The following is a 14,740-nucleotide window of genomic DNA, read 5'->3' as shown; positions in this document are numbered from 1 at the left end:
TCTACCACCCCCCCCCACAATTACCTCACAGCTACACGCATATGGTTAATTTTTTATTGTTTCTTTACGTTTTTTCTCCAACATCGGATTATTTTAACTTGTTTATGAAACTGTTTGTTTATCAGTTCCGTACAGTTTTAAACAAATATTTTTTTTATTTTTCCTTATCTTGTGTTTAAGTCACTCTATTACTAATTTAAATTTTCAAGTAAAAAAATGAAACATTATTTTTATATCAACTAGAAAGTATTTGCTAATACAACCCATTTACGCCTGTCAGGAATTATTCATCAATATCTCAATTTCTTCATTGATGTGAGAAGTTTTAAATCAGAAAGAAAAAAAATCATGGTTTTCGACAAATTAGGCCTTATAACCGGGGTTTCAAAAAAATTTTAAAATAAAAGACGAAATTACAAGGTCATTGATTCGACAACAATGACCAAACATGAATAAATACTCATAATAAAACTTAGGTTTTAAAATCTAAGCAATAAGGAATTTAGTAATAAGTGCATGGTTTCATAATGGGAATAGTAAATTAAAAAGTCATCATTTGTTATTCTAGCGTAACAAGCTCAAACTGCGGAACACGATGGACGGGCGTTACTTAGTTTTTCTGTAGAGTAGCTTCGATTCTATCCCAAATAACATTTCTGTTGAAAACAATTTCTCTGCTGTAGCTCCAGGATCTGAAACCCGCCCTAAATGTTGGTTTGTGCTATAGTTATATTTGATTGAAAAATTAGTTTTGATAAATTTTCTTATTTATAATTGTAATTTCTATAGAATCATTTTATATTTCTTGAAAAATTTATTGCGAATACAAATAAATATTAAGAATATTATTTATAATTCCTTTGCAAAAATTTGCAATTATTCTCTAAAGGTATGTCCAAAAAAATACTTTACATGCTTCCTAGGAAAATCACATGAGAGATATATCGTGACATTCAAAAAGTAAAGTTGAAAGTGATACAGTTATTTTCCGTTAAACACAGCCATAATGGATAGAAACTGTTATACTGGTAAAATAATTTAGAAAACCTTCTATTTCAATAACAACAAAAAAGGCAAAAGTTTTCCTCCAAAATGGCAAGAATTTGACATCTTTATAAGTTATCTTCTTGAAATAAGCATTTTTAATTTTTATTTTTGAATGGATATTTTAAGCAGAAAATCTAGTCTGTCTAGCTGTATCTCTAATGAGATTTTTTCCTTTTTTTGCTGGTATGTTAATGAAAAATTGCATACTCTTAAGAAGTAGCTACAGTGAGATGCTTTCAAGGGACCGAACGATAAATCCAAGTTTTGACTTTGCCGGATCACCAGGGGAGTTACAGTAGACCAATCTTGGATGTTAATGTCTATAAAAAGCTATTGGCATAACAAGGACTTAGGGTCTATCTCCCACCAGAAGGACAAAAGTGATACGAGAAAAATCTGTCACCTTGAAAGAATTCCCCTATATATTGTTTGGTGACACCCTGTATACATGCAAGATAAAAACGAGTATATAAATCTTATCATAAGCACAAAAATAAATTGTCAAAAGTATAACTTTTGCAAACAAACAGTTGATAAATAATCTCAAAATGTTGAAGGCTTTAACTTTTGCAGGTAAATATATAGGCTTACATATGTTATAGTTATATTAATTAGGTTTATCTATATTTTATGTTGTTGAACCTTTTCTAGAAGATATTTTCAAATGCAATCCTTTTAACAATTAGGGTCAATGGCATTTAGGTTTCTAAACAGGAAAGCTCTAAAGGTGACTACAGGGGACGTAGACTGAGGGTTAGGCTTATTAAGTGGCTTAGAAAGCCAAGCTGCTAAATGGAAGCTTATTTGGGTGGATTTGAAAGCCGCATGGTTGTTTAGGAGACTTATAAAAGCCAAGCAGCTGATTGTGTCTGTGGCTGCGGATGTCGAGCCTTACAAATTAACTTACAAACGGTTGATTTCCCCGAGGCTTAAAGGCTTCTAACGCGCGGCTGCCAAGCCCTGCTTTAAAATAAGAAAAAACATTATTTACTCTAAAAAATAATTGGTAATAAATTGCCCATTTCAGTGGATACAAATTAGAAAAATATGTGCGCATTGATTAGATTAGTCAAAATTAAACAGATGATTATTTACCTAATTCTTTTAAATTCCTTTTCTTTTTTCAAGCCAATTTTCATTTTTACTGAGTCTAATTATAATCATCATTTCTTTATGTGGCTAATAATTTCACATTCTCAGCAATGGAACAATCCAACCACATTATTTGTTTAGAAAGTAAACATATTTTATAGCTTAGCTTTGAGAAATTTTATTGTCAAAAAATGTCATCGAATTTTTAAAGTTAAACTCATTGTGTCTATTGTGATTAATTCACCCCCTCCCCCCCTCTCATTTAACTCATAAATTAGCCAATAAAATATTAAGAAAGAGAAGTAATGTTTTTTTAAATAGTTATTATTTGCATCGTATTATAGACAGCTTTCTGCGGATATTAAAATGAAATATTATTAGATTAATACCAGCTTTGTAAACGCTGTACCTGAACCTTTACTATGGCTGTTAATCGGTTCTAATCCTGCAGGTATTAATCGGTTTCGAAACTGGAAATCTAATTCTGTGTATATAAAAAAAAAGATAGAAAATAAAGAATTTTTAGGCATTTTCCTGGCAAGCACAGCCTATGGAGCCCAGCTTCGCCTGTTGTCGTACAACATGTACGGCTGGAACGCCATGGGCACAGAAGCATGGAAGAAAGAAAACCTGTTTAAAACTATTCGCGCAGCAGCTCCAGGTAAATGTCCTGCCGCGTACAGGTGACTCCTAATGGACAGAGATCTAAAGGGATAAGACATTGGCTGATAAATTGATGTATATCCCTAAGCACATTGTAAATAGTGGTTCAAACGTTTAGACTTAATAAACCAACCAATCAAAATTACCAAATCCCAAAACTTGTTAAGCTAACACATAAGAAATCCTTATTATAAAACTTCGGGGAGTAGTGTAATAAACAGTCAACTTCATCCCTTCATAATGGTGGTATCACTTTTTATTAAAAATAGGAAGCAGCTTATTTAAAAAAAAGTGGAAAAACGTACAACACTTGGCTAAACTCTTCCGATTGATGTCATATTAGAATATGACGTCAATTGGCATATTTCGGCCAAACGTTGGAACATTGTCTACCTTTTTTTGGAGACATAATAAGCAGCTTTATTAATTTAATAGCATTATTGATGTGTCTTTTAATTTTAAAGTCAAAATAAACAATGTGCATTGTAGAAGGTGAGCATATATATCATATAAACATAATTCGAAGTTACTGTCATTAAACCAACTGCGTGTATTGTATAGATAGTAGCTTAAGAAGACAGTTATCATTAAGAACAAAATGAATTAATAAACTAAATTTTATTAATTTACAAATTGCAAAGAAAATATTTAATTTTTCTATCTTTTGAATTATGTGTAGATATTTGAAATCTAAAAAAAAGCTTTTATTTTATTTTTATTTGTAGCAAAGGGGAGTTGATGTTTTCATTTTATTTCAGACCTACTTGGTGTACAAGAGGTTGAAGGACATCAATATGAAACTGCTGCAGCCATTGGTAAGAAATAATTTATATTACCACATGGAATCAGGAGTGGAATATTTTGATTTGAAGAAAAGTAATTTCTAGTATGGCTTTAATTAGAACCAGTTCTCAGCCATGCTGAAAAATCATGTATAGCATCGTCTTACAGACAGTTTTCCTCGAATATTAAATTTAAAATATTGAAATTAATATCAGTTTTGTTATCCCGGGACTTCGGGCCCCCGGGGCTAATAAAAATGGTTTTACAATTTTTAATTTTATTATCTGCGAAAAGATGTCAATAGAAGAATTGCGTAGAATAATTCAAATATAACAATGATTAATTGCAATAACATTTTTTGAAAGAAATCTAAAAATGTTTAGATAAATAAAAACTGAAAGAGTTTTTCTTATAATTTGTTTGCCAAGAATGCAAAATGAATAAAAAACAAAGGCATACAAAAACATCAGATAAATAGATTCATTACACAAATTCATCTAATTAATTAATTGATTGAATAAATTCTAGTCCAAAATATACTTTTTAAATAAGAAATTTGGTAAAAAAATATTTTTTAAATGAATGGAAAGTAGCAATGAATGAAAAATGAAAAAAAAATATCTTTCAAATATTTATTCTTGATAATTTTGGATGAGACGTTGCCGTTCCTGCAACTGGCAGAAATACAGTGGATGTATTTTTGTCAAAATTGTTTGTCTGGATGTAAATTCGACAGTAATATGCTATATATCGTATGTATGCTGACAAATATACATCTAACACAGGCATTAAACATCCAAAATTGTCAATTATACATCTATTTCTTGCCAATTTCACATTATATGTCATAAATACATCCTATACATTTTAATTAATAATAAACAATAGTGAACTGTATAGTAGATATTTATTATCAATACAAGAACTTGCATGAATATTATATTAAAGTTATAGTTATATGTTTAAAATCTTCAAAATTAAATTTCAATCAAAAAGTTTGTTAAGTGATACACCGTATCCCGTCCTATAATAATTTTTCCATTTTATCTGCTTAAATGTTTGGACACTCAACTTAATGAACAGAATCAATGTCCCTAAAGTTGTTATACAACGAATAAGAAAACGTAATTATAAAACTTTGGGGACCAGTATAACAAACAGCCCATTGTCCCCTATCTCTATGCAAATTGGGAATGGAATTTCTAATAACAAAACGAGAAAAATTAATCCATAAAACAATAAATTAAATTTTTCATACTAAATAAGATGAATGAATGAGGACATACATACATTTAAGAATTGAATTTACAGATTCTTTGTTTATTAGACACAATCGTCTAAAAAAACACCATTATATCATGTAAAAATTTGATGCATGCATTCATATGTATTGAAGCTCTTATGGGATACGGTGTATCACTTTTAAAACAAACTCTTTGATTGAAATTCAATTTTAAAGATGTTAAACATTTAACTATAACTTTAATATAATGTTTAATTTATGCATGTTCTTGTATTGATAATAAATGTCTACTATACAGTTCACTATTATCTATTATGAATTAAAATGTATAGGATGTATTTGTGACACATAAAGAAGTTGTAAGAAGATGTAAAATTGACAAGAAATAGATGTAAAATTGGCAAGAAATAGATGTAAAATTGACAATTTTGGATGTATAAATGCCTGTGTTAGATGTATTTATGGCAGTTACTTAGAGTATGACTGTATTTTTTGCAGAGTTTTTTTTACATTTTGACAAAGAAACATCAAGCTGTGGATGAGGGTGTAGGAGGATGTCCTATCCCCTCCCCCCCAAAAAAAATAATATTGAAATCTAGTTCACACACTGCCTAAGACAAAACCAACAAAAAAATAAAAATGAAAATCTCCTATATAGCATCATGTATTGCACAGTTCGTTCATCCAGTGGGAGGGAAAGGGTTGATTTAAAGGGGGAAGTTTGGGGGGAGGTCATTATTTTATCCAGCTACAAGTTAAACTTTATCAGAGTTCATGATAATCTGGTGTAAGATCGCAGTAATAATAAATCCATTAACATTTATTAAAACCATTTAATCTAAAAATCACGAAACTTCGAAAATGACAATTTTTAAATACATTTAAAATGTCAGGTATGCATTTCTATTAATAAGATTGGTTAACATATAGTAGATGGTCTACCTACCTACATTAAAGTGGTTGTTTAATTACTTAGTCAAATGTGTGATTCAAGCTAAATTAATTAAAAGACGTCTAATAACAGGGTACTGGGTAATAATTATATTGTCAACAACAAAAATAATTAAAATATCTTAGCTTTTACCCCTTCTATTAAATTTTTGTTACATTTATCACTTTACAATAAGGGTTTTAACATAAAAAAAAAATAAAAGACAAGAAAAGAGAATGATTCCCTCCAACATTTAAATTTTAATATAATATACATATATATTCTGGTAATAAGGCCCAATTAACCCTCTCTTAAAGCATAATATTTATACTGACTACTTTTACTTGACAATCGACAGTGCATATTGTAACACAACGCCACCAGGTTAAGGGGCCGCTGTATTGATAAACTTGAGGCTACGCCCCTACCATCTAGGAGCTCTGTATGTAAAGGGGTAGGGAAAGCAGAAAGAATTCATCAAACTGGTTAATACAACAGATCTAAAGTATAGATGTATGTACACAGACAACTACCTCCCTTTATTTTTCAAAGACCTCTTTCGTCTTTTCTGCTACTTGGCTGTGTTAATATAAGCGACACAATTGGTTGATTTTTAATGAAACAATAAGAAGGTTGCACAAGACGGTTGCGATGGGGAGATAGTTATTTAACCCTTTCTCCCTTTAGTGTTTTACTCTAATATTAATACCCAAATCTAAAAAGTTAAGAGCCTAAAGCCATCCTGGTACCCATTAGAAGATCCCATAAAATGGAGAATTCAATCCGTTCAGTAGTCATTGAATTCTTAAGCTTCAGCTAAACAAAGCTACTAATTTATATAATAGTATATGTATAAATTATTTAATACATTTTGTTACAAAGGATTATGTATCTCTTGGGAGGAAAGGTACATTAGACTTAGGGTATGCCCTAATATCCACAAGAATATTATAACACAAAATTACATTTTAGCAACGGATTTTTCATAGCTTGGAAATTACCCAAGAATTACATGGTCTCTAATTAAGTGGGATAAAATTACGATATACCTATCCACCCCCTTTACCCCATCCCACCCCTCCTACTGGATGAACGGAATATGACCAATAAATGAGTTCCATGTTACCAGACTAATTTCTAATTTTAATACAATTTTTTTCCCTATCATAGCATCCACGTTTATTCTACATTCATTATTTTTGCATCAAATAGGAATAGTAAAAGGACAAAAAGTTTAAAATTTTAAAAGAAAGATTTATTGTTAATTAATTCTGCCTTTTAATTTTAATAATTTGCTATTGTTAACAAATATGAGGCTAATTCTTAAAAACTTTTTTGGCTTACTGCCTCACTTACGTACATAGTGAGGCCAAAATTATCCCCTCTAAATTTTTAGCGAGCCTTACTAATTTTAGTGAGGCAAAGAATTTTTAGTGAGGCAAAAGTGTTTTAAGAATTAACTTCAGATTTTTCCTTTTATGAAAGCAATTATTTTATAATTGGGAGTAAATTATTTTTAAAAAATATAAATATATCCATCCAGGGATCTTAAATGATAAGACAACAACTACATTCTTAATGATAATTAACAATATTTACCCTTCTGTAGTTTAGATTATTCTTTATTATTTGGACATCATTTGAAGTTTGGACACATTTACTGCCCAATGTTCCATCCCTCCCTATAATAATTCACATTTGGTAGTTTTAATTAAATAAATAATAATGTTGCCTATTAGTTATTAATCATTTTTTAGCAAATTTAAAAATAAGTTTTTATGTGGAAGTAATGTTACCCCAAGTCAAAGACAGTAGATTACTATACCTTTTAACTTAATTAGTTCATGACTCTATGTTGACTCTTTGAGATATTAGGCGTTTTTCTCACGGGACCTTGATGTGGATTCCCCTCCCCCATCCCGCCATCCCTCCTACTTATTCTAAAAATCAAAATAAAATAAAGGGGGGGAAGCGGAGGTGTTTGTTTGTTTATTACTTTAGGTCAGATTAGTTTTTATTGGGGGGGGGGGGGGGGGGGGGGATTCAGTGCTAGGCTTATACTTATTGGAAATCACTAATTATTTTAGTGCATTATTTTTGGATTTAAATAGAGTAAAACACTAGAGGGGGAAGGGGTTAAATAACTGTATCTCCCCATCCTAAGGACCTTGTGCCGATTCTCAATTGGGTCTCTGAAAATAAACCAATAGTGTCGGGAATATCAACACAGCCAAGTAACAGAAATCAATTTGCTAGCATATGAAAAAGGTCCTTGGAAAAGGGGGAAATGTAGTTATCTGTATATACATCTATACTATAGATCTGTTGTTTAAATAATGATATAGCTAAGAGCAAAGGAAAGCTGCAAGTAGTCAATATTTTAAAACTCTTTGTACTAGGAAGTGATTATTCCGTGGTTGAAGATGGATTTAACAGTCATTCCATAATTTACAGGTCAATATGATAAATATTTTTAAATGCAACCTTTGTTCTATACAAATTTTCTACGCCTTACTCTATGTCTATATACATAACTAAATATATAATTTTTGACATTTTCACTTATCATTTTTAATGTGTTTGCCATCTTTCAATTCAAAAATTTGTTTAAACCTCGACTATAGTTCGAAGAGAATTTGTGTTTATTTACCATTGTTTCACCAACATTATGGTAATCTTAACCTAACCGTTTTTATGTGCAGGCATTCCCAGTTGACCCTCCAGGCTGCCGGATTAGAACAGGTTTATGAGGAGGATCAATGGGGACATGTAAGTAGTTTTCTAGTATTACTTCGAAACCGATATTCGATGGATTAGGATTAGAAGCGGTTCTCCGCCATACTGAAAAATAATGTTTAACATCGTATTACAGAAATTTTCCACGGTTATTAAAATAAAAATCAATAAATTAATACTAGTTTGCCAAAGTCTCGAGCTAAAAAAACTAGTTTAAATCTTATAATTTTTATTTAAATTTCTGCGGAAATCTTTCTATAATAGGATGCAATAAATAACTATTATTGCATTTAATTTCAGGGATTAATGATAATGGACGAAAAATCTATGTACACCCCCAATTATGTTAAACAAAATTACCCCTTTGTGCATCAATTTACCAATCAAATTTGTTGCTTGTTTGACTTTTGAGTATGTTGATCTTATAAAAAAACAACCCTTTTTTATCTGTATTACACTAATACACCTCCCTCGATTTAAGAGGGGTAGTAAAGCCGCCACTGACTGGAACTGTTAATTTCAGCGCTATGTAACCTGGTCCAACTTCGTGCACGTGAGCGAACGCATGGTCGACCATTTCAACACTCATCTCTGTGTTTGTGACGAGGGGAAACTTTATAAATCTGCTCAAAGACTGGCTGAGGTAGGATTTAATTATGGAATATGATATTGCAACAGGGAAAGAAATGTCGTTTATTCAGGTTCCTAACATGGCCATCATTTATTGGCCAGTTCTGTGATTCAATTTCCAAATTGATTAATATCCGCTGTATTAAAACGGTTCTTAGCCATTCTGAAAAATCAAGTATAGCATATTAAAGACAATTTTCCATGTATATTAAAATAAAAATCTATATATTATTAACTGTTTTGCAAGCCCGAGACTTCGGCCCCTCGAAGCTACCTAACTAGTTTTAATCTTATAACTTTTCATTTTAATATCCGCGTGAAGCTGTCTATAATACCATTCGATAAATTCTATTTAAAAATGGACAGGAATATAACACCTGAAGAAAAAGTAACACCCGCTCCAATTCTTGGAAGTGAAATAAGATACGTAAAGGAAAATACTATTTTTAAAGGTGATTGCAGCTCACAGAAGACCTGGCTCTGTTGTCGTCCTGACTGGAGATTTCAATGTTTTTGGAGGATTTGAAAACAGCCAAGCTATTAGGTAAATTGAGGGACTTGGGATGGTTATTTTTCGCTAATTTATTAATTATTCCTTGTCCCTGGATAATGCAATGATAATTAAATGGAATATAGATTCATTAATTATTTTCTCGATAATATATGGTATAAATAAAAAATATATATAAGAAAAAAATTAGAAACATATACTTGAATATAATCATCTTTTCAGACAGACGCATAGTAAGTGGTGGAAAAAATAAGACGTATGTAAAATCTTTTTTATATAGATTTTTTAATATTTTTCCATCGCACTTGATTTTAAATAGACTGTTAATTTTAAAATATCACGAAACCTCAATATGTTAAAATGAAAATAAATCTTATAAACATTTTAGATTTTAAAACGAGAAAAGAAAATGAAAGAAAAGTATTCTAATCATGTATAGTTATATAGTTGTATTTGATAAGTCATGGTGATTTTAAATGTTTGTTGTTATTTAAGGTTTTTGAAGGGTGAACTCGGTGGGAATTCCAACCCTCTTGAAGATACATTTAGAGTTGCTAATCCTAGCGGTAAAAATATTATTGTATTATAGACAGCTTTCCGCAGATGGCGAAATTAAAAAATTTAAGATTAATTTCAGTTTTTACGGCCTCGAGGGGCCGAAGGCCGTAGCCAACAAAAACTGGTATTAATTTATGATTCTCATAATAATATTAATAGAAATTTGTTTATGAAACGACAAGAAAAATTATTTTTCAGTATTTCTAAAAACTGGTTCTAGTCCAGCGGATATACATCGGTTTGGAAGCCATACTGGAATAATATTTACTTTCTGTACCCTTTTTGGTCTTTATTCGCATTTTACGCGTATCATGTCTTCTATAAAGCTTTGATTCCTTCATTTTTACTTTTGTTTCATTTTTTTCTAGCGGCTACTCTTTACTATGGACACTTAAGAGAAAGGGACGGGGTGGGGGATACCTCGACTCTTCCCTTTCAATTTTGTTTGCATCTTTAAATTTAAATTTAAAACAAAATTGGAGTGTTTTTTTTTCTATTGGCGATTTAACTTAAGAAGGGGAAAGGTACTCTCCCCAAAAATAGGTATAAACCTTCTCTAGACATATAAGAAGCTTCACTGTAAAGGAAAACCATATCGGTTCAGCGTTAGCGAGTTCTAAACATAGACATACTGACATTGTTACTTTTGTATAAGGATAAATAGTTTACATAATTGTAATTTGACTTATTTCCTTTGACTAAACTACTTTCTCCATATTATACAATATACATCCCTGGGTAGGTTTTTAGCTATTTTTATCTTAATTGTAAAGAGTCTATGAAGTCTTGGTTAAATACATCCTTGTTAAATCTAGAAATCCAGAAAGATGATAAGTGAAAACATATTTGCTTTCATAATAATAATCTGATAATAAATTACTTTTCCTCTTATTTATTATATCCTTTGTAGCTAAGACATTGTAGCCAGGGATCTAAAGGGATAAGACAATGGCCGATAATTGTATACAACTCAACTTAATGAACCAACCAATCAAAATTTAATAAAAGTTTTTAAAAATGTTAGGCCAACAAATAAGAAAAAGTTATCATTATACTTTGGGGATTAGTGTCATAAACAGCCCATTGTCTCCTCCCTCCCTGCATTGTAGTACACTTTTTAAAAGCGAAGCTTTTCTATAATTAGGGTCGGTCCGTCCGTCCGTATGTCCGTCCGTCCGAGATAGTTAGCTTTTATTCGTTAATTTAGGCATGTTAAAATTGTCCTATAGATTTCAAACTTTGCATGGTGATTCCTGTAGTAGTTAGGTACGACTTAGAAAGCGTAGCAACTCTATAATCGTTATCAGAATGTCCGTACGTCCATTTTAAACATGTTGATTTTTGTACTTTTTTAATAACAATTTTTTATGTGATAAAATCATCCGATCGATCTGATTTTTTGGTTACTGATTCCTATTACAATAAGGTACAATATTATGAGCGAAGCATCTCTATAATCAAGTATTAAAAATGTCAGTATGTCCTTAAACAGAATTCTGTATTTAAGAAGTTTTGCAACAAATTTACGTATAATTTTGTCAAACCTTTTATTTTCATAATTTGTATATTCAGTTCTGACACTCAACAAAAGTTAATGTTCGTCTGTCATATCGTTTCAGAGCTTCGCTTTTATGGATGTTGTCATCCTTGTTAAAAGAAACTTATCTAGATGCGTAGCATATCTATAAGATTCGTGTATTTTGGCGTTTCAGAAAAAGAATCGAATAGAGGGAGCACAAGCTATGTGTAACTCTAACCACGGGGTGGGGACCCTGTGCCGACTTTCAATTTCACGAGTATTAGCCAATAGAGTCGGAAATATAAAGTCACTAAAAACAGAAAGCAATTTGCTAGCAGACAAAACAAGTCCCCATCACATGGGCTAGGTATTTGTCTGGATTATACATCTATACTTTTATATACATGTATTATTTAGGTAACGGTGAGACTTTCCCTGGTGGTAAGATTGACTATATTCTGGCTGATTATGGAGTTCCTGTTTGGGAGGCTCATATTGACAAGTAAGAAAAAAATAATTATAATAATCACCCATAAGGCTATATAATCAAACAACATTTTTGTTATTATTGAAAACAATTTCAGTAATAAATCAATCTCTATATAAAAGTAATGTGTGTCCGCCTGTCTATCTGTGAGTGTGTAGTAAAGGATATCACCATTCACTGAACCCGTATTGTTATCCTTTAAAGTGAAGCTTCTCATGGGTCCCAACAAAATTCTCACTTGGAAAAAATTGCCTCAACCAACCTCCCCACACAAAAAATATAAAAAAATCATTTTATTATTCTCATAATAACTAAATTTAAAAGGGCAGGGACTTCCGAACAAACATCCCCGCTTCATCAGGTGCCACTGGGGGCCTCTAGGGACATAGCCGCTACTACAGAATATAATTTCTTTTTTTTTAGGGAGACTGTGCCCTATGGACAAGCCTCTGATCACTGGGCTATCAGAGCTACCATTGACATTTAAAAATTCATTTCATTTCTTTAAATTATATATATTTAATCTCCAAAACTGTTAATTTTCAAAATTTTATAAACGATTAAAAATAAATTCAGAACAATCTATATTTTATTAAAAACAAGGATTACATGTACAACATCCATAAAAGGAAATCTCATTAATTAACATGTTTATTATTAACATTCTAATTTCTAGTAACATTAAATGAGTTGTTTTGGCTTAATATCTGATTGTTATAGTAATCTATTTATTATTACTTGGGACTTACACTAGATTATCATGTACTCTAAAAAAGGGTACCTTGTAGCTGGCTAAAATACGATATCCCCATCCAACCCCCTTTACCCCATCCCCTCCCCCCTTTATAGATGAATAAACTGACCAATAAATGATGTCGATGTTAGCAACCTAAATTGACCTGCACACTTATTCCACTGTCATAATATCCACGTGTATTCAATATACACTGTTACAGTATTCCTTATGTAAGCTTAACACAATGCCTTGAAGTTAAAATCTTTACTTTAAAAAAATATTTAGATCGAAAAAGAAAACGAGAGTGATTACTTGTGTAAAAATGCATAATTACAAAGATGACATAAAAATCTACAGGAATTGAAACCGTGGACACGGACAATTATAATGAAAGATAGTATATGTAAAGGAATCACAAAATTAAACTTATTATTGGCGACAAAATAGATTTTTTAATGACCAGTATGTGCAATAATGCCAGTATGGCTTCGAAGTATTACGCTAGAAAACAGGTTCTCAAACATATCAAAAAATCAAATATCATATAGTATATTAAATAATTTTCTTTGACTTATGATGCATTATTTGCAAAGTGTACCACTATTCTGCAATACCTCTCCGATTTCGGTAAAACTCTATATTTTTTTCCGTTGGGTGATTCAAGGATGCTGGATGGACAAAAAAAAGTTTCAGTGTCCCTAGAATCTGAGAGGTAGTGCAGAAAAGTGGTACACTTGGCAATTAATGCACCTTATAGAAACAATCTTTATATTATTGGTCCGGTCCTTCGGCCCATCATCTAAGAAACGGAATTAATTAATTTTTTTTTACTATCCGCGGAAAACTCTCTATAATGGGTTTACATAATAACAGGCCCTCTCCTATAGTAGGATAGGATCCGCCTTCTGCTTAACCTTTGTGAAACTACTAGTCAGATCCGTGACTTCTGGGTTGCCATAACGAAATTTTTTAAAACGATTTGGATACCGCAGTAAAACAATATACTTGGTGTCTTTTATTTTATTCATATTTTAACAAAGGAGAATATTTTGTACGAAATAAAACATTAATTGGCGGTAAAGGTCCTAGCCGAGCACGTGAACCCAAACACGTTTATTTTCAATTTCATTAAAAATAAGGAAGGGACAGATTTTCGTATGTTGGTGTTTTACATTAGGTTAGGTTATATTGGGTACAGGGTAGCCCCACAAGGTTAAGGCACCGCAAAGGTTAGGCAAAAAGAAAAAATTGCCCTTCCAAATCCCTTATTTTAAAAAACAAAGGTGTTCTGTGGACTTTTTAAGGAAATGCAACAACTATTTTACCTCCACTTTGTTCAACCATGTAATTTACTTCTTCGATTAGAATGATTACAGCAAAACGTTACACATTAACCAGAGGAGAAATAATGTATTAATTTCACTTATAATTTTAAACATTATTTTATAGATGTACTTTAAGCATTTTTACAGTATGACTTTTAAACCGATTACTATCCGCTGGATGAGAACCAGTTTTTAGTCTTACTGAAAAATCCCTCGGAGCTAACAAAATTTAACATTTCTTTATCTTAATTTCCGCAGAAAGCTGTCTATGATACGATGTGATAAATAATAAATAAGCATTTTTATCAATTTTGACTTGACGGCCCTGGTGTAAAAACCAGGCTTCTTATTCTGTTTTACATTATTTATAATGATACGGGATGACATTATAGTCATGGAAAAATAGGGGATTCAAAATATGCTAAAAAGTTTGCAAAAAATGCATACTTCAAGAGTTCAACCAAAAAATTATAGATGTC

The 14,740-nt window shown here is 31.3% G+C and overlaps 1 protein-coding gene across 1 annotated transcript; it reads left to right on the top strand.

Annotated features, from left to right (window-relative positions):
* The first annotated feature begins 1,334 nt into the window (after positions 1-1,334).
* LOC145313413 (uncharacterized) lies at positions 1,335-12,789 on the top strand. The gene is made up of 10 exons (XM_080152795.1): positions 1,335-1,620; positions 2,666-2,800; positions 3,561-3,617; positions 8,159-8,213; positions 8,462-8,528; positions 9,019-9,138; positions 9,578-9,669; positions 10,132-10,202; positions 12,131-12,215; positions 12,624-12,789. The coding sequence occupies exons 1-10, from the start codon at positions 1,596-1,598 to the stop codon at positions 12,685-12,687; spliced, it is 771 nt and encodes a 256-aa protein (XP_080008921.1). The 5' UTR covers positions 1,335-1,595; the 3' UTR covers positions 12,688-12,789.
* Positions 12,790-14,740: the final 1,951 nt, after the last annotated feature.

The sequence above is a fragment of the Acartia tonsa genome, chromosome 1 (genome assembly GCF_053477335.1).
Source record: "Acartia tonsa isolate MP-2025a chromosome 1, ASM5347733v1, whole genome shotgun sequence".
Taxonomy (NCBI): Eukaryota; Metazoa; Arthropoda; class Copepoda; order Calanoida; family Acartiidae; genus Acartia; species Acartia tonsa.
The sequence above is the reverse complement of the archived record's forward strand: the minus strand, read 5'-3'. Positions and strand labels throughout refer to the sequence as shown.